Genomic DNA, 22247 nt, shown 5'->3' with positions numbered 1-22247 from the left:
ATAGGAAGGACTCTGACAAGTAAGCAGTTAAGATAAAATTAAATAGATAAGCAGCAGCACAACTGTTCTGTCAGAAATAATTACTTTAATTAAAAATATTTGAATTGTGTAGTTTAGTTGAAAGAAATAAATTTAAACATGAATATATTATAATCAAAATCCGTGACTTCCGATCATGACATTGACATTATAACCGGTGTGAATGCGCAGTGAATTTAAAGTGTATTACGTGTACGTCCGTCATGAGATACGCATGTGTATTATTGTTGTTTGTTTGTGTGTGTGGCAAGCGTTTCGAGACGAGATGCAAGCTTGCGCGTGAGTTGATGCGAGTTGGGATGCCTACAGATCTGTTCTTTGGTCATTGTAAGTAGTTTGGTTATATAAACATGAATGATTAATTCCTAATTTATTAGTTTATAATTCAAACAAAGTAAATATTTTAAAGGTTAATAGACATAATTTATTACCAAAAATAAAAATAATTTTGCGTCTTGATAGCTCCCATTCGGTGCATACCTACTTGCATTTCATTTTTCCATTTGCACTGATTTCATATTGCATGTTCACCATCGGCTGATTCGAAGCCAGGAAAACGTCTTTAGGGTGAGAGCGCCGAAAAGTCTAAACCACAATATTTTATCAGTATCGCAGTTTCTTGCAGCAAAACCATCAGCTATTTCAAGCTTTGTAACGTGAATTTGTAATGAGAAATCGAAAGGAAAAAATACTGAAGCCATACTCGAAATAAAAGATAAAGGAAATAACAATTCCTTTCATTACAACTGCTTGCTTAAATATTAAAATTTAACTTACACAATATTATGAATTATAATCAAACAAAATAAACAAATTTATTCTGACGCATGTGCTACTCAACTTACGGGTTTATGAAATTGTTTCTGTATCCTAATACAGGACATACGTCATGTTAAGGTGTGAAATTGATGTATTATATAAAAAAAAATCAAAATGATATTTTATATCATAAATTCTTATAGCGTAGCTGATATTTGACACATTTGCTTATTTCTTAGCCAAATTCCGCAAGACCAATTGCCCCAACATTGGTAATCATTAATAATGTTATAATTGGAAAATTAATGTAACTGTGTAATAACTATTTAACCAACCGAATTATTTCTGTGCATGCTAAGTTTATTTGAAAGTAATCACTACATTTAGTTCCTAGTTTTTAGTTCTACTTTTTTTATTTGTTTGTATCATTGTAAGTGATTGTAAATAAATATATATAGAAAAACAGTGCAAGATTTTGTATGGTTTGATGGTATGGACCATTTTTTTTTTAATTTAAAAACATCACGACATGATGCACCACGATTTTACGAGGAGTTTTATAGAGAGTGATCTAAATTTACGACCCGTAAAAAATTTAAGTATTCAACCTTTAGTATCAAACAGAATTAGTCTCTAAATAATAAAGCTATTGTTTGGAATACAAAGTTTTCCTACACCAACGTACCTAAAACCTTGGAGAATATCCTTACTACCCAAGAGATAGTCACCAGTGGGAGCCGCCGATGCCGGCTAGATTATGGGCGCCTATTTCCGCCGTAAACCAGTAATGTGTAAGCATTACTGTCTTTCGGTCTGAAGGGCGCCGTAGCTAGTGAAATTACTGGGCAAATGAGACTTAACATCTTATGTCTCAAGGTGACTTTTGGGGGTTTTAAGAATCCTGAGTGGCACTGCATTGTAATGGGCAGGGCGTATCAATTATCATCAGCTGAACGTCCTTCTTGTCTCGTCCCTTATTTTCATAAAAAAAGTAGGGCTTTGTGTTATGTGAATATTGTAGGTATGGTACAGATTGTTAGTAAGTTTACTTTACGGATTACGTGTTATTTCAAGCCTGGGAGTTTCATTTCCATAACCTTAACAATAAAACCGACCTGATCATGTCCGATCATCGGTGAAAATAACGAGATATGCACACATAAAAATTATATTTCTCTAGCATAACAAACCATAAAAAACTACAAAAATTTTAACTCAAAGAATAATAAAAGAAATAAAATAATAAAAGATGTACCTAAGGTAGTATAAGATACGTTAAATTTGCGTTGTTGTAAGATCTTGAGATAAGATAGCATATATAGATAGATATTATCTTATAATAGCATTTCTATAATAAAATAATATCTATAGTTGTTGGTCAAAGATCGAAGAACTATGAATATTGTGGTGTTCCGCGGGTAATCGGCTAAGTCGAGTTAGTCTTTTATTAGGTGATGTATATGCTTCTACAATATGATCCCAGAAAATGTACAAAACAAATGTGTTACGAAATTTAAAAGAATTTTTAAAAAACTTTTGTGTGAGAAAGGTTACTTTAATATAAATGATTTTCTTAATGATACCACAGACTGGGAATGAAGCGAACAGGCTTTTTAATTATAATTGTTTATTGTACGATATTACATTGTAATTCATAATTTTATATAAAAAAGCCCGCTGAGTTTCTCTAAGAAACTTCTCTTCTTAGGTCTGAGGCGGTCTGTTTTGAATGGGTGGTAATTTTTGACGTTCAATAAGTGATTTTGAATAAAAGTATTTGAATAAGAATATTTGTGAATGAAATTAGAGTGATTCTTTTATACGATACCCGGTAGTGTATTTGTACCAAATACCATGCGCACATTAAAAAGTTGATTATTCGTAGCCACGGAATTATCAACGATGACAATGTAATTCTTTACATTATTTTAAGAAAAACTGATAAACACAAAACTCAAAAAAAGAATATTTTCACTTACGCGCGTTCCACACTACCAGTACGTCGCGCGCCGTAAAAAAAGTAGGTTATTTGAATCCCCGCCATTTTTCTTGAAAAAATGAGCGATTCAAGTTTCGACAGCACACCACCGGAGATTTTAAATGCTGCAAAAGAACATAATATTCAAGTGAATTTTTAAAATTGCACTATACAAAATTTAAATTACCTACTACTAAAATAAATAATTATTTCATTAATACTTAGTTTATTTGAATATAATCAGTAATGGATGATATTAGGTTACTACTAGGACCGGCTGTTTTAATGTTAGCAGTAAGCTAACTGTTTCAGAAACTTTTAGAGGATTCAAATTCTGGATGAAGATAAAGTCTTGTATGCAACTGTTGATAATATCCGTGTTTTAATACCCCTTACTAAACAACAGTTGCATAAATAACTATAATTGTTAAAGTCGTGAGGTCCTTATATTATTAGTAATATTTTCAAAATCACTCTCTTTTGACTTATTACCTGTCATAAAATATTTATAGCAACGAATACCAAGTGATTTACGCTTTTCTTTACAATAAAATATATATTTTATTATAAGCTTTATCATTTGCATCACCTGTTATATTCACTTATTTTAAGAACTAAGAAGTTAATATTTTCGGTATCATATCATATTTTATTTATATCATATTTTAGGTATTCATAATTTCGGTATCGTCAAACATGGTAAAAAAAACATGCAAATTAGTGATTTCTTACAAAATATATTTAAATACTATTAATGAAAATATTATCACAGGTAAATCTTAAAAGTACCTATACAAATAATATATAACCTATGTCAATAAAAATATAAGGTCAAAATTCTTAAAAGAACATGTTTATTGTAAGTTTGTTTTTTCACGTTTTTAAGCAAGATCTGTACCTATATATTATAAACAATTATTTTACGTAAAATTCGTTCGACTTCCTTCACATGTATTGAAGAGCGATATAATTTTTTTATATTCATCATTGTGGCCTCTCTCCTAACCAGTATCATCAGAATAATTAAAAAAAAACTCAACACTATTCTTATTAGTATTACTCATTTATCTACATCAACGCTTAGTATTAGAAACGATTATGGTTGAAAACTCATTGGACTTTGTATACCTACAGATCGAAGTATCCGTATTAAAAAATCAATTTTCTGTTTTTTATAACGTATTTTTTAAAACTGGCATCGATGTCATATTAGTGCGTCCAATTATACGATTCATTCAATCAGACCCTTTTTCACATTGTTTTAACTTAATAATTTTAGAATTTAAAAATCCCAATTCTCTTTTTCATTTAAGAATATAAAATCGGTTGATAACATTTTGCATGAGCGTGATGTTGTCACGCATAAATATATTTTAAAACACAAATCCTATTATTATTCCGAAAGCTGGTATAGGATTAACACCGTTATGCTATATTCGATCTAACGCATCAACAGTTTGCAATAATAAAGCTTTGCTATACAAATTGGATTGTGTTGTACGTGAAATTGATGAAATGTTCTACGAAATAAACAAAACACATCATTATGATCCAGTACAAATATTTGAGGAAAATCATGTTAAAGAATTTACAAATAATTGTCTCTTCCTATTGTGATTGGTCTTATTGTGACCTCTAGGCTCGCTTTTTCTACTCTCCCATACAAAAAAAAATCTATTTGTAATAGTAATGTTATTTTTATGTTTATTTTATGAAAAAAAGGGTCGTTCAGCTGATGGTAATTGATACTCCCTGCCCATTACAATGCAGTGCCGCGCAGGTTTCTTGCAAAACCCAAAAGTTTTGAGCGGCAGTCCAATTGCGCTCGTCACCTTGAGACATAAGATGTTAAGTCTCCAGCAGTAATATCACTAGCTACGGCGCCCTTCAGACAGAAACACAATAATGTTTACACATTACTACTTCAGGGCAGAAATAGGCGCCATCGTGGTACCCATAATCTAGCCGGCATCCTGTGCAAAGGAGCACTGGTAAAAGATTATACTTTCCATAACATATTGCAAAATTATTGTTACAGGGGTATGTCTCATTGAAAAAGTGAGCAATCGGGACACAAGGGCCTTTGTTGTAACACCTAGTGGCAAGAAATATTATGGCTTGTATCAGGTAAGAAAATCAAATCAAATCAAAATCAGTTTATTGTTTATTTATGTAGGTCACGGAAATGACACTTATGAATGTCAAAAGAAAAAAATTCTTATTGAATCTACCGCTACTTCGTAAAGGGTTGAACTTATGAGAAGAAGTAGCAAGAAACTTATTGCCAATGAAGAAATTATAGTATTTCTTTATTTATTGGAAACAATAATTGTTATTGAACTAGGAAACTACAAGAAATGGATACTTAGTAAAATTATGAAACTAATTTATTTTTTAACAGCCATGATAAAAACGGATATACTAGAAAAGTGTTTTTAAAATGTTTAAGCGCAGCTGTAACTGGTTGAAATCTGGTAGCTTTTGAATGAGTTGCATATTCTGTGTAAAGGCGCATGGAATCCAATATTGGTCCCAGATGTTAGTTTCGAATGTTTTGTTTGAGCGTAGAGACCTAGCAAGAAAAGGTATGACTTGTAGATCATATCAATTCTGCTGTTCATATTTTTTAAAGTAATGTTTAGTGTTGACATTAAACAACTCTTATTTACTTTGTTATAGCTAATAATATGTAATATAGGTAAATGGGTACTTTTAGATTCTATATAAATAAACACAATTATTTCTTATCATAATAATATATACACTTCGAAAGTCTTACTACGAACTAGTCTCTATACACATTATTAGACCAGTGCTGAAGCCATTGAAAATGATAAAAACTGAAATAAATAATAGCAGGATAAAACCCACTGAAAATGAACAGAACATAAAAAAAATTAAAGTGGGAAAGAGTGGAAGTGCGGAAAGGTGGGGGATTTAAAGGGAAAAAAAATGGTTTCTCTCGATTTCCGTCGAAACTAGAAGTCCTATTGTAATAAGTTAAATTGCAAAGTTGCAATTGCAAAAAATCAACAACTTTTCTTTTTACACTTTTTTCACATAACCTCAATATATTTGTGAAAAATTCAAATAAGCACGTTTTTGGTTTTTTATTTTTATCTTTTACAAAATAAATATCCACGAAAATTTGGTTAACAGTTACCTTTTTATATATCCTAAACACACAGTATTTTTTTATTTGAAATATTTCTTTTTCATCTTATTTTGACTTAAATATCGAAAACGAACTCTAATTTTCAATCGAAAATTCTCACGTCAAAATATTACCTTATCAAAAAAGTCGGTGGTCTTTTTGTTCGTTGAAATCTCTAAAATATACATTACTATGGTTACAAACTTACATTCCAAAGCACTGATTAACCGACTTCAAAAGGGGAAGGAATTTTCGGTCGGAATTTTTTTATGTGTGTACACCGATTACTCTGAGATTTATGATCCGATTTACGTAATTTTTCATTACTTCAATGCAGAATAGGTGTCATTTGGTCCCATAAAAAAATTACATAGGTTGGCCCAGTAGTTTTCATTTTATGAACATGTTTTATGAAAATTTTTGTTTACTTCGATGATATAATTGTTTTTTATTTACCGACGAAAACAGGCAAGGTTTATTATTTTAGTGTGCGTGACAAGCTATGTCTTACACTCGCGATTTGTATATCACTTTGTAGCACAGAGTAGGGATCTATCCCTAAGTATCTATACTTACGTATGTTTTAGTGTGTGTGCATTGCTCAAAATACAGGTTAACTGTCAACCTCAATTTTTTCGACATTTTCTCAGCTATCATAATATAAGACGAAATACAATATTGCCACTCTTTTATACATAATGTTATATTAAAATATGATCAGCCGTACTCCTGAAGAGTGTGGACCTTTTTTATATAAAAGGGGGTAAACGGTCAAGAGGCTCACGTGATGAGAGGTTGTGAGATAGCCGCCGACGGACAGCCGCAACACCAAGGGTCAAGTGGTTTTTTTTTATAAAAACAAGGGACGAGACGAGCTGGACATTCAGCTGATGGTAATCCATACACCCTGCCCATTACAATACAGTGCCGCTTAGGATTCTTGAAACACCCAAAAATTCTGAGCGGCATTACAATTGCACTCGTCACCTTGAGACACAAGATGTTAAGTATCATTTGCCCAGTATTTTCACTAGCTTCAGACCGCAAAACAGTAATGCTTACACATTACTGCTCGACATTACCGACCTTTAATTTGGGAGTATAACCTAAGCTTGAGTGCCTTAGTCGAATACATTTTGTCCATGACGCTTTTTAAAACATAAATAACACTAAAAACCATTTGAAAATGAAGGTGTGAAATTGTGTCTAAGCGAATGCTCTTAAGTGAAGTAGGTCTGGCAAAGGTCATAAGAATTCTTTCTGCGGATGAAATTGTTCACGTGAGCTAGCCTTCTCAAATGGGGACGTGTGAATCTGTTGCAGAGAATATAGGACACACATACGCCCTTATTTTTTAACGCGTATATCTCTAACTGGGACACTTTATTTTCAGACAGTGATTTATTTTATACTATTTTTAATACATGTACGGCGTTTGTTTTAACTTTAAATTTTCTTACGTATAATATCAAAGCCTAAACAATAATACAATTTTAACATTGTTATGTTTTACTTTAAATGTATGTATTAACCATTAAGTATAGAAAATATCATCAATTAAGGGCAGGTAGTTTTAATACTGTTTTGAGACTAAAACAACAGAAAATAAATTAGTATATGAAAAACAATGTAACGTGTTTTTCATACACTAATTTAAAAATATATGTTCATTTTTTTAATCATAATAAACAAATAGGCGATTCATCGTTATCTGAACTTATAATAATAATATTAATAAAAAGATTAAGTTTTTGTGTTTTTGTATGTATGTTTGTAATGTTTTCACACAAAAACTACTGTAGCAATTTAAAAAATTCTTTTACCGTTAGAAAGTTGCATCTTCAGTGAGTTACATAGGCTATATTTCATGGAATCCCTAATAAAAATTCAATTATCCCAAGTTGGGAATAATTAGTCATAAAAATCTGTCATCGTGAGCGTTTCTGAAACTATTGATGATAGAACAAAAAACTATTGTACAGTATTATAGAACGTATCAATATCTCAACAAGTCCGTAATACCATATGTCCAACTATTGTAGTTATGCCACTATAACTACTTCTTTACATTTTTTAAGTTGATATAAATGCCGACAATAGCCAAGCAATATTATTCATACCTCTTATCTACCTAATCGTTATCTATTAGATATTTTACTAGATACCGTTTTAATACCTGTAAAATACTTTTCAAATGGTTAAAATCGGACATTCCATTCACAAGTTGCAACGAATTTAAAAATGTAAATTCAAAGAAAATAATACAATTACTTTTATGTTAACAAAAAAAATCTATAGCCCGACTTCGTAGGCTTTCCAATACCACGAGATCGGTATATAAGCGAGTGAAAACGCGGGACATTGCTAGTATGAAATATTAATTGAATAACATTCAATAAACAATTTTTTGTGCCTATTTGAAAGCGCCCCTCGTGAGCGTCCAAAGAACTAATTTTGACGTATAATACAAAAAGATGCGAAGCAATGTACAATACTCTGAAGTACTTTTGAATTAATTTCGGTCATTTTCCGTGTTATTTATACTTGATGAACCAACGTTATAAAGTACACAACCTTTTGTTGTAAATATTTTTCTACCATCTATCGATGTTTGCTGAGGTTGTCATCACTAAATTCTCGTACATGGCCAACAGCGCCAAAATGGCGAATATCAAACAGGCACTAAAGCACTTTGACAGCCGCCAGTCCAGTGGTATATAGTAGAGGTCATTGAATGCTACAAATATGATCGTTTTGTTATCAGTAAAAAACTATAATAATTTATGACTTTCATTTCATATCGATACTTTTGAGAAATTTGAGGGTAGATAAATATTGAAGCAGCTCAAAATGTTAAGATGCAAAGTTAACCTTTTTAGTCAATGTTCTGAAATGTTGTCATAAATAGTTACCTTAATATAATGTTATTTAACTGCAACTTTTATCAAAATTTCAGATTCCAAGCAGATGGTGCAGAGAAGGTAAAAAGGGTGGAGAATGTAATGTTGCGTGTGAATGTAAGTATTTCGTAAGCATTGAAAGTATATTATAATTTCACTAAAAGTATCGACGCAAAAAACGATGATTTTTAAATTCATCTGATTTTGCCTAATCAGACAAAGGCCTCCCCCAAAGGTCTCCATGACGAACGGTGCTGCGCTGCCCTCATCCAACGTGTTCCGAGGATTTTGACCAGATTGCGGGTCCATCTTATTGGAGGCCTACCAACACTGCGTCTTCCGGTACGTGCTCGCCATTCGAGGTCTTTACTGCTCACACGGCCATCTGTCCGTCGAACTATGTGCCCTGCCCACTGCCACTTCAGTTTTGCAAGCATTTTGGCTATGTCGATGACTTTGATTCTCCTACGGATCTCCTCATTTTTGAGTCGATATCGCAGGGAAACTCAGAGCATACGAGTAGCCCACTCCATTGCCCTCTGAGCGACCATGAGATTTCTCATAAGGCCCATTGTTAGCAACCACGTCTGCGTACCGTAAATCATCACTGGCAATACACACTGGTTGAAACACCTTCATCTTCAGACACTGTGGTATTTGGGACGAGGAGATTTTACGGAGCTTCCCGAACGCTGCCCATCCGAGTTGGATTCGACGAGTGACCTCTTTCGCGATATTGGACCTGCCTAACTGGATTATTTGTCCGAGGTAGACGTACTCGTCTACTGTAAAAGGTCATAGATAGATAATGAAATCAATAAAAGAGCAACTAAAATAAGAGCCTATATCTCTCAACAAGAAAGTTTATTGCATACACTAGAGAATAAACAAAACCAAAACAAGACCTAATACGAACAGTATTGTAACAAAGAACTGAAATAGAAGTGACGACCTAATACCAACGGTATTGTAACAAACACAGAAATAGAGAAAACTCCAGGTTGTATAGTGTGAGGGTTAGATTTACAGCGACCAAGTGGCACTTCTGCGAAGGCGAGTTCTTGTATTTGTGAAACATATTTCAGTTTAACTTTTCGACATTTTATTTTTTTCAAATTAATAAGAAAATAAAAAGCTGAAGGTAAGTAAATACAAATGTTAAATCTTCTGCTAAAAATAATATAATAGCTTTATAGAAATTTCTTATTTTTTATTATACTATTTTGGCGTGTTAATTTAATTATTGTAAATTATTTGTTAAGCAACCAATTGGCATAGAAAACTCACTAACGTAAGCAGGTTTAGACGTATCTGAGATTACCAAACAATAACAACATACAAAAAATCCTAAATACTATTTGTTTGGCCTCGTTTACATAAGTACAATGTGTTTAAATTTTTTTCTTTTAGAATTTAGCGTTATAATATTCCATGCTTGTGAATTCTTTAATATTTTACATTGTAGTATAAATAACATCTCAGCTAGCCTGAAATATTAATTTTCGGAAATCTTCCGACATGCGCTCCCAAAGTGCGAGCGTTAGTAAAGTAAATGTAGTAAAAATAATATCATTATTATTTTGACCGTAACTATCTTAGTTTCTTAACAAAACCCAAAAATGTTTTTCACCGAAAATCCCATTGGATTTTCACAACACTATCACAATAGATATCCTTATTATTATTATTGTGATATACAGCATTTTAGATTTACAGGCACAACATAATATTACTCAACAAAAAACCTCGTGAACGATTGATGTATAGCTAATCAATGTTTAATGCAATTACTTAATATAATGACAGTAATCAGGACCGCCATCTTCACGAAGTATCCTTACAGAGTCAATGAAATGAAGATCAAAATTTTGATGCATTCAATGTACGATTTTTATATTTATACAGTTATAACGTTTTATAAAATATTTGATATCTCAAAACGCTTTTTACGGTACTGCATAAAGGACTCCTTGCAAACTAATATGTTGTGTATTATAGCTATTGTTTTTTTTATGAAAGAGAAGGATAAAGTATTTTTCGGGTTACTGGATATGTGCTCACCGCAGCTCGTACTCTATTATGACATAAGAGCGACCTTATATAGCGTCAAATAAACGTACATATTATTATGAATTCGAAAACCGAAAACACATTAGTTCGTGATGGGTGAGAATAGAACCGGGAGCTCCTTGGTGCGAGTCAACGGTTCAACCTATTGCGCCACCGATGTTGTGAAATACTCATTGAATTAGAAATGTTTCCGTTGAGTTTCTTGTAAGTTTCATCAAACAAGACCTACTTTTTCCAAACATAGTATGTTCTATATTCTATATAGATTCAGTAAATTAAATATTTATAATTTCGATTTAAAAGCGCTTTTTAAATAAAGTTTATCAGATTTTAACTTAGACCAAAAAACACACTCTTACAAAAATTATCTTGCCCCAAACTAGGCATAGCCTGTACTATCATTGGGTACAAGACAACGATATATTTAATACAATATACTTATATAAATAAACATAAATACAAATAAACATCCATGACTCGGAAACAAACATTCATATTTATCATAACTATATGATTGCACCTACCGGGATTCGAAGTCGGGACCTCTAGATGTGTAAGCAGGGTCACTAACCACTGGGTGTCGGGCTACGGGGGTCGTCATTTTAACAATTTCAATATTATCTTTTAGTGACCATACCACCCCATCGTACCTCTAAAATTTGTACGGCGAAGTTATACATAACTGTCGCATAACAATTCCAACAAACTATCCAACCTTATTATACGGGAAGTGGTTTCAACAATGTAGTTCAAATACAATTTCTAGACTTGCAGATGATAAACTAATTTCCCAAACTACTCTAGACGCTTGCGTTACATTACAAGTTATTAATGGCTCAATCAGAGCGGCATTGTATTAAAAATTAAAAAAAAATGTGTATTTTGTCTGTAGCAATGGCTGCTGCATTTAGTTCTCCGATATATCTGTTTAAATAGAGAAACTATGTTCAATATAGTGGGTTCGGAATTATTAGAAAAAAAACGATATGGGACCACGATATTTGTGAAAAACCTTATCAAGCCATGTTAATAATAAGATTTAAAAATATTTATTAGTTCTCTTAATATATATATAAATACAGTGTCCTGGTGTTTGTTTCCAGTGAACTCCTAAACTACTGAACGGATTTTAATGGCGATAACTTAGTATATTTACTTATTTTTATATCCAATATTTGTTTTGTATGGACATATTTTCTATGAGAGAACTTATTGACACACGGTTTGACAGTTTTATACGAAATAATTTCATTATAATAACAGGGAGCATATTTTACGATATAATTCTTGATGTTACGAAATATATTTGACAAATTCATAAAAAGTAGTATTTTATTTATTATGTACAGAACAACATATGTCGGGTTTTTTTTATCCGTGACGTGTCTTTTTAACGGACATACAGGCAGACGTGGATAGCGAATTTCTTATACTATGTAAAGCTGTTATAACTTTAATTGGACAGCATGCCCAGTGATATGATATATGTTCGGGCACAGGGGACGATCTGATCACTGTGGTGAACCAATGTGGTTTTATATACATTGTGTTAGGTTATAAATGACTATTTAATCTTAAATGACAATAATTATAATGAAAGCCTTTATTCACTGACCAGTTTTTTTATGGAAAAGGAGGACAGCGGACAGGTGGTAACCCGTGCTGGGTTACCTGATGTTAAGTGATCACCGCTGTCCACATTCTCTTTTGCTACACCAGAGGAATCCCAGGAGCGTTGTCGGCCTTTTAGGAAGATGTACGCACTTTTTTTTTAAGGTAACCCATATTGCATTATCCTGGAAACACCGCACAAGCAAGCTCATTCCACAGCTTTGTAGTACGTAGAAGATAGCTCCTTGAAAATCGCACTGTGGAGGACCGCCACAAAACACCCAGATGGTGGGGATGAAATTCTAATTTGTGGCGTGTTGTGCGAAGGGGGGAATTCGGCTACAGAAACCAGGTGAAATAGTAATTAATTAAACAGGCTTTTGGTCTGGTTTTCCTGAGAATTCATCTCTGTCGCGAGCATACCTTTTTTATATTTTGGTGGGTCATCTCTTCATTTGACGTTCTTTCTATCTCTTTCTATTTCTAAGATTCCATTCCGTCTTTCGTAATTTTTTCTCTCTTTTTCCTTATCATGGAACCGATCCATACTTTTGTCCTATTCCTTATTTTTGAAGACTTGTTTAATATGGGTGTCAAACTTGGCCGTGTACGAGCAAAAAATCAGAAATTTATGCCAAGCCAAATGTAATAGCCGGTACCTACACTTGCCAAGCGTGACTTTTAGCGGGATAGCTTCTTCTAGAACCAATCAACCCAAGCGGGCAAGCACCGACTTAAGTCCTATCACATACATAGTACATACAACAGCTAATAGTATTTTAATAATATTAAAGGTATAAGATTTGCATAAGATGTGTATTAAATTAAATATCTAATTAGTTATTTTATACTTTTGAGTTTTTGAAGTCAGTTTTAAAACGTAGTTTTTTTTTTATCATTTTGTGTCCGCCTGATTGATTCAACTTTCTCCATTTAATTCACAGCATGACTGGCGTGTAAGCCCGGCCTTTAAGTATTTTCCACAAAGTGCGCTAAAATCAAAATGTTTTACAATAAATGAATATTGTATTTTCAGCGCTGTTAGATGACGACATTCGAGACGATACAGCATGCGCCGTCAATATTTTCCACCGTGAAGGCTTCAAGTATTGGACCCAGTGGACTGCAAGGTGTAAAAACGACAATTTCATCACTAAAGAAATATATAAGTAAGGGTTTTTTATTATTAATGAAAACTAAAACCTTAATAATAATATAAGAAACAAAATTTAAATTTAGGAAACTAAAAAAAGGGACCAAAAATGCCGGCAAAATTGATAAAGATTTTAAAAAGTGTTCTTTTACTTCTGTACGGAATTAAATAGTTCATAATTACCATAGTTACCTGTTGTATGTATATATTGAAACTGTTACTTACTAAATTAATATTTTAATAATAAATGAATTCACATTATACTAGAATGTTCACGGTGTCTATTTTTCTTTTCGGAGTTCTGAAAGATTGGAAAATGTGATTTAAGATTTATATGTCATATTATATTTTAAACAAGTGAGATTGGATATGAATGGCGTACGCACCTGTGTATTATTTTTGTGGTTTACCACTTAACGTGGTAGTAGTATCTAGTATAATATTAGGAATGATATCAAAAGTCAAAGTCAAATACACTTTATTCAAATAGACTTAAACTAACCGCTTCTGAATCGTCACTATTCATATTTCTTTATTACCCATATGTTCGTAAAAACGTTCGTTTCGTTCGTTTATTTAAAGAGAAATTACCCCAGGAGGGTACCGGCTCTTGTAGAGCCAGAGAATCCCTCCCCGAGCATTCGCGCTCGGGCTGCCCTTCGTATTCTGGGGAGGGTACAGTACCGTGTATGTCACAGGACAAACAGGGCAGCAACACCACGGCACCCCGCTCCACGCTTAATGTGGACTTTTGTAACATCCGGGGAATTCACTCCAACTTAAACGCCGTCCACCACCACCTTGAGACGTCGCAGCCGGCCTTGTGTTTCCTTACGGAGACGCAGATATCTCGACCTAGCGATACGTCATACTTAACGTACCCCGGGTACAAAATTGAGCATAATTTCATGCCTCATGCCGGAGTATGTGTGTACGTTAGGGAGGATATCTGCTGTCGCCGTCTCGGCAATTTCGAGGGTAGGGGCCTGTCCACTCTCTGGCTCCGCGTAGATTTAGAGGACCGCGTCCGCATCTATGCGTGTGTCTACAGGTCCCATAGTGGTAACGCAGAAACGGATCACCTCATGGGCTGCGTTCAAGCGGCATTTGATGACGTGCTTGCTCAGATCCCCTCCGCTGAAATCGTAGTCTTGGGTGATTTCAACGGGCACAATGCCGAATGGCTTGGATCACGTACCACAGACTACGCAGGGCGATCTGTGCATAATTTTGCATTGGCGTATGGTCTGTCCCAATTGGTTGAGTCGCCGACGCGGCTCCCGGATGTGGATAGACACATGCCGTCCTTATTAGATCTTCTGCTGACTACACATCCCGATGGTTACCAGGTCTCTGTCGACGCCCCTCTCGGAACGTCCGATCATTGTCTGGTCAGGAGTGAAGTGCCTATCCGATGCCAACGTTGCAGACCACCAGCGACCCGCCGCGTTTGGCACACAAGTCAGCAGATTGGGATAGGATGCGTTCCTTTTTTGCATCCTACCCTTGGGGCAGGGTTTGTTTCCCTTCGGATGATCCTAGTGCCTGCGCCGTTGCAGTAGCCGATGTGATACTGCAGGGCATGGATATTTTTATACCAAGCTCTATAGTACCGATCGGTGGCAGATCACAGCCCTGGTTCGATGCGTCAGTTAAAGCAGCATCTGACTGCAAAAAACAGGCGTATCGAACTTGGGTTGCGGCGCTGGGCTCAAAGGATCCGAACTGCAAAGTTCTGAAGAGGAAATATAACCGTGCCTCCAGATTTTTTAAGCGGCAAATCGCCCGTGCGAAATCGAAGCACGTCGTCAAAATTGGCGAGCAGCTTTCCAGTTACCCGACCGGAACACGCAAGTTCTGGTCGTTGTCGAAAGCTGCTCTTGGTAACTTCAACCAGCCGTCCATGCCGCCGTTGCACATGAGGAATGACACCCTGGCCCATACGGCAAAAGAGAAAGCCGATCTCCTGTGCACTCTTTTTGCCTCCAACTCGACTCTTGACGACAACGGAAAAACACCGCCGACCATCCCGCGGTGTCAGAGCTCCATGCCTGAAGTACAGTTCCGACAGAAAACTGTTAGGCGAGCTCTGTTTTCGTTGGACGTCAGGAAGTCGAGCGGGCCGGATGGCATTTCTCCAATCGTGCTTAGAACGTGTGCCCCTGAGTTGACGCCGGTGCTAACGCGTTTATTCCGGCACTCTTATTCAAAAGGCGTAGTCCCTGATTCATGGAAGTCAGCCCTTGTCCATCCGATCCCAAAAAAAGGAGACAGTTCGGATCCGGCAAACTACAGGCCTATTGCGATTACCTCACTACTCCCCAAAATCATGGAGAGCATAATTAACCGCCAGCTCTTGGTATACCTTGAGGGTCACCAGTTGATCAACGACCGGCAGTACGGCTTTCGCAATGGTCGGTCGACTGGCGATCTTCTGGTATACCTAACACATAGATGGGCGGCGGCTATTGAAAGCAAGGGGGAAGGCCTGGCAGTTGGTCTGGATATAGCGAAGGCCTTTGATCGTGTATGGCACAAGGCGCTCCTTGCAAAACTTCCATCATTTGGGCTTCCCGAGAGCTTATGCAAGTGGACCTCCAGCTTCCTCACTGGGCGCAGCATACAGGTCGTTATCGACGGTTATTGCTCGAATCCCAAGCCCGTGAACGCTGGAGTTCCCCAAGGCTGTGTGCTATCTCCCACGCTGTTTCTTCTGCATATCAATGATATGTTGGACACCGCCAACATGCATTGCTATGCAGACGACAGCACTGGTGATGCCGTATACACGGGCCATGCAGGTCTCTCTCGGGAAAACGTCGACCAGTGCCGGGAGAAACTTGTGTCTTCTATCGAGTCCTCTCTCGAGAAGGTCGCGGAATGGGGTAAGTTGAACCTTGTCCAATTTAACCCCCAGAAGACTCAAGTTTGCGCGTTTACCACTAAAAAAACCCCATTTGCCGTATCACCGCTCTTCGAGAACACTTCCCTTAAAGCCTCGCCTAGTATCGGAATACTGGGTCTCGAAATCTCGAGCAATTGCCAATTCCGTGGCCATCTGGAGGGCAAAGCCAAACTGGCTTCAAAGAAACTGGGCGTCATAAATAGAGCACGGCAATACTTCAAGCCGGCCCACATTCTAGCGCTCTACAAAGCGCAGGTCCGGCCTCACATGGAGTATTGCTGTCATCTCTGGTCTGGCGCACCCCAGTATCAGCTCGATCCATTTGACCGCGTGCAACGCAGAGCAGCTCGAATTGTCGGGAACCCAGTACTCTGTGAACGGCTGGATCATTTGGCGTTGCGTAGAGACGTCGCTTCATTGTGTGTTTTCTACCGCATCTATCACGGGGAGTGTTCCGAAGAGCTGTTCAACCTGATTCCTGCCGCCGAATTCCACCTTCGCACGACACGCCACAAGTAAGGATTTCATCCCCACCATCTGGATGTGTGGCGGTCCTCCACAGTGCGGTTTTCAAGGAGCTTTCTTCCTCGTACCACGAAGCTGTGGAATGAGCTTCCGTGTGCGGTGTTTCCGGGACGATACGACATGGGTACCTTCAAGAAAAGCGCGTACACCTTCCTTAAAGGCCGGCAACATATATATGTAATATACATAATAAATAAGTTTAAAAGGTGCTGCATCCAATATATGAGTCGTGTGTAAATAATATAAATTATTTCATAAAAAGTATTCAAAGGAATCAATTTTGAGAAAATAAAAGGCATAAAGCCTTTTAAGCTCTATGGTTGATTCTGGTTTTCTAGATGATCAATTATATCGAATAATAACTATTTAAGCCACAATATAAAAAATAAGTTAGATGTTCAAGCAAGTGAGGAAATTAATAAAAGTCCGTCGCAAGCAATTGTGACCATAGGTTCTGTATTGCCATAAAACATAATCGTCGAAAACGCCGTCATGTGTAAGATCATGTACACAGAAGAAAGCTCCTCCGATTAATTTTATACGTTTTTTTACTTTGTAGTTTATTTTTAGTAGAAAATATTTTTTATTTTAATTAATTCTTGTGGCGGCGACATGGAACGGGTCCTACCCTACCCGAAAATATGGTCGAGAGAGGCGATGGCTGGCTCATGCGTCAAGCTCGTGAACGGGTGCTGTTTGTGGTGGCAGGATGATCATGTTGTCGGAGGATCGGCTTGAGATTCTTAAAAGTTATTATATAGTATATATTTTTTTAAATATATAATCCCTTATAAAATTCTCACAGAACACCTTTCTTTATTTACGGTGTGTGTGGATGATGCTGCTACTGTCCTCAATAACTTTTGTTTTGTATTAATTAACACTTACTTTTTTGACTTTCTCGTGTAAGGCATTGTCTATTTGACGTTTGAGTATGTTTGTTGCATCATATTGTAAGTGAAATGATTTGTAAAACGATGAAAATGTAAATCTTGATTCAAAAGAGTGGCAATGAGTTTCTTGCTAGCTCTTCTTACTAGCTCAACCCTGTACGAAGTAGCGGTATATTCAATAAGAAAAAATATTTTTTTGACATTCATAAGTGTCATTTCCTTGACCTACATGAATAAATTGATTTTGATTTGATTTGATGTGTATGATTAAAATAACAAGCAGAGGATTAATGTGGCTTTGATAACCCTCATTTCTGGGATGAATTACACAGATAAAATTTGAAAACAAAATTTTATGAACGATGCGGGACTCGAAGCCGTGACCTGTCGCGTTCCGTGCGAGCGCTCTTCCAACTGAGCCAACCGTTCGAGTGACGTATCGTTGATAAAATCTCGTATGCTTCGTTCAACTCTGAGATGCAGATAAAGCCACAGCCTGACATAATTGATTGTTAATAGGAATAAAAAATATGCAAAAATTATGCAGACATTTGCTATCCCGACCTTACCGAGTTCCAGCTGGATAAACTCGAACGCCTACAAAATTTATGTCTTCGCTTCATTTTTAACCTACGTAAATACTATCATGTCTCCTCCTACCGAAAAAAACTCAATTGGCTTCCTATACGTCTACGTCGCAATTCCCACATTCTACACCTTCTTTACTCCATAATTTTTCACCAAAACACTCCTCTTCACCTTAAAGACAGATTTGAGCTACTAGGGTCTCAGCATGAGATTTCGTTGCGCTCTGCTGCGAAACAAATACTAAATGTTCCTTTCCATAAATCTGATAGCTATCACTCTTCTTTCACCATTAATGCCATCACTCTTTGGAATCAACTGCCGCTTACTATCCGTCAAGCACAATCATTAGCATCCTTTAAAAATCAACTAAAAAAACATTATCTGTCCTCTATTTGATAGAATCTATCTGTATGTATCCACCAACATAATTCAACAATTCTGAAATGTTAATTATTATTCCTACTTTTTACATATTTTACTTTCTTATAAATTTATCTATATTTTAGTATAGTATATATTATGTGTGTCTTCACACACTTCTTACCCTTTTAATGTACTGTCTTTCTCTTTTATTGTATTACAAATGGTTGCCTGGAAGAGATCACTATATAGTGATAAGGCCGCCATTTGCACCATATCATGTAATTATGTATGTTAGTAATTAAGTTATATTTTGTTAATGTGGTGTCAAAAAAGTGTAATAAATAAATAAATAAATAAATAAAATAAATATAATATTAAGAACGTTGTTGCTTGTGGGTACTATAGCATAGCTGATGTGACGAATACGCTACTCGACGACGTGTGATATTTGGCGGTCATATTTTAAAAAGAAAACTTAAAAAAAATTAAAAAAAAAAACTTCTTAGTAAACCTAGATTAAGGATTGGTCTCCGCTTCACTCCAACATGATACCGCACTACCTAAGAACAGTTTATTATTACGGCAACTATTAGATGCTGGTGTGCGTGGCATCTTTGACAGCTATGGTAACGTTGTTTTGTTTTTTTTAGTGGACCGAGAGTAGTTTTACAAAAACTCACTTTTGTTGAATAATATATTATTTGATTTGTTTACAGATGCCCAGACTTAGCAACGAGATCAAGCCCAGACCGTCACAGTGACAGTTTGAAGTTACGAAGAAGAACAGCAAGGAACGCCATAGATAGGAGACAATTGAGTTATTATGGATTACACTGCTTACAATAAAGCAATAATTGTTTTATTTTTATTCTCCTTGTGAAATAGTGTGAATTCATGTAAATGTTATTTTTTTTTGATATTTCAGAGGTTGCGATACCTACCGGTTGATATTTTTATAATTAATTAAAAGAAAAGAAGACGATAGCTACCTCTATTAAACTTTAATTGTTGATAATATTATTTATATTAATTTAAACAAAGATATATTATACAATTTGGTAGGGTAACACATATTGTTAAAGGTACGTTCTATCGGATCTTGATAAAGTTGGTACTGTCCTGGGAGATCCTGATAAGTCGCGCTCGGCGATCTGGATGCGGTGATCTTTCAGCTATCTGCGCCGGGAAGATGGGAAGCGTTCGAGGTGTAGCGACGTCCTTAGAACCACAAGCACCAAGGCATGTTCAGCGTCAGCGCTAACTTAGAACCCTAGAGAGGGATTCATCCAACACACACTATAATGTATTATTTAACTCTTGTTTTTAATAATTATTTATGTTGAACAACGCGTAAAAATCAACTTAAATCAATTAATTTCGACCTTTACCGACCTTTACACGGCGTCATTTGCGTGCCTGCTCATGAACCGTCTCACTCTCACCTTTTATTGTTTTTTTTATGGAAAAGGCGGACAAACGAGCATACGGGTCACCTGGTGTTAAGTATTCACCGCCACTCACATTCTCTTGCAACACCAGAGGAATCACAGGAGCGTTTCCGGTCTTTAAGGAAGGTGTACACGCTTTTTTTAAAGGTACATGTATGTCGTATCGTCCCGGAAACAGCGCACAAGGAAGCTCGTTCCACAGCTTTAAAAATTTTTGGTTAATTGGTTGGTTATGTTTTGGTTAAATTACCACCACTTTACGCTGTAGTAAAGTTCCGTTACAGGGACAAAAAAAATAAAAAAAAAAACAATAAATAGCAAAATAAAAAACAAATCAAAGTAAAAAATAAAATTAAAATGAAATTATAATACGATACGATGCAACCCTAATTTATGCTACTCTATACCTATACTAGTTTCATTTCAAGTAGTTTTTAATATTTCTTCATAAAATATTTTATCACCGTATACTTAGTTTTGAGGTTAGCGAAGACAAAGTTTAGGGAGAAGCTTGTATATAATATCTAATTGCTTAATATGTGAAGTTCTTGAGTGTTTCATGTTAGTGAAACTACGTCAGTCATTTAATAGAATAGTTAAGAAAAATATAAAAACGTCTTTTTTTTTAAAGTAAGGGAGGAGACGAGCAGGTCGTTCAGCTGATGGTAATTGATACACCCTACCCATTATAATGCAGTACCGCTCAGGATTCTTAAAAAACCCAAAAATTCTGAGCGGCACTACAACTGCGCTCGTCACTTTGAGACGTAAGATGTCAAGTCTCATTTGCCCAGTAATTTCACTAACTACGGCGCCCTTCAGACCGAAACACAGTAATGCTTACACATTACTGCTTCACGGCAGAAATAGGCACCGTTGTGATACCCATAATCTATATCCATAGGTGGCATCCGGTGCAAAGGAGCCTCCCACTGGTAGATGTAGCGTTCTAATAATTATAATTGAACTTATAATGAAGAGTAATTGTTAGGTAGTTTTTGAGATTATCCGGTGAGTCCCCAAGTGCAGCATTAGATTCCAATTGGATTCCGATAAAAAAAATATTATTGATAGCTTTTTTTATTGAAAAAGGAGGACAATCAAGCGTATAGGTCACCTGGTGTTAAGTGATTACCGCCGCCCACATTCTCGTACAACACCAGAGCAATCACAGGAGCGTTGCCGGCCTTTAAGGAAGGTGTACGCGATTTTTTTGAAGGTTAACCATTTAACAGCTTTTTAGAACGTGGAAGAAAGCTCCTTGAAAAGCGCACTTTGGAGGACCGCCATGACAGCACAGCACAGAAACGACGTCTCTACGCAACGCCAAGTGATCCAGCCGGTCGCAGAGCACTGGGTTCCCCGGAAATTTGAGCTGCTCTGCGTTGCACGCGGTCAAATGGATCTAGCTGATACTGGGGTGCACCTGTTAAATTAAGTTACTGTGCTTTGTTAATAAGGTTACTTTCACCTATCATCTGTCTTTTTGTATATCGATTTGTCTATCCATTTGCGAATAAGTTACATTTTTAATATTACTCTCACCTTAAAATGTATAAAGCAAGTGTTGATAAAAATGAAAGTAAAGTGCGAATGTAGTAACGGATTTAATTATTCATAGACAAAAGTGAGATATATTATCTGAAGCGAACGATACGGATGCAGCTGTTAGTTCTGTGCTCCAATTTAGACAACTCCTCTAGTCTTCTACGTAACATTGTTTCGATCGTATTAATTATGAGAATAGTTACTTTCTTTGCTAAGACTGTATATTGGAAAAAATAATATTTAAATAAATTTGTATTTTCTTTGATTTAAACACTTTTTTCAGCTCGATCCATTTAACCACGTGCAACGCAGA

At 35.9% G+C, this 22247-nt stretch overlaps 1 protein-coding gene across 1 annotated transcript; it reads left to right on the top strand.

The window, feature by feature from the left end:
- Nucleotides 1-211: 211 nt before the first annotated feature.
- On the top strand, nucleotides 212-19792 carry LOC126967878 (lysozyme-like). Its single transcript, XM_050812573.1, has 5 exons — nucleotides 212-366; nucleotides 4815-4903; nucleotides 8887-8947; nucleotides 13548-13680; nucleotides 19655-19792. The coding sequence occupies exons 1-5, from the start codon at nucleotides 243-245 to the stop codon at nucleotides 19782-19784; spliced, it is 537 nt and encodes a 178-aa protein (XP_050668530.1). The 5' UTR covers nucleotides 212-242; the 3' UTR covers nucleotides 19785-19792.
- The last annotated feature ends 2455 nt before the right edge of the window (nucleotides 19793-22247 follow it).

This window comes from Leptidea sinapis, chromosome 14 (genome assembly GCF_905404315.1).
Source record: "Leptidea sinapis chromosome 14, ilLepSina1.1, whole genome shotgun sequence".
NCBI classification, from domain to species: Eukaryota; Metazoa; Arthropoda; class Insecta; order Lepidoptera; family Pieridae; genus Leptidea; species Leptidea sinapis.
Note: the sequence above shows the minus strand (reverse complement) of the source record. Positions and strands in the feature narration are given on the sequence as shown.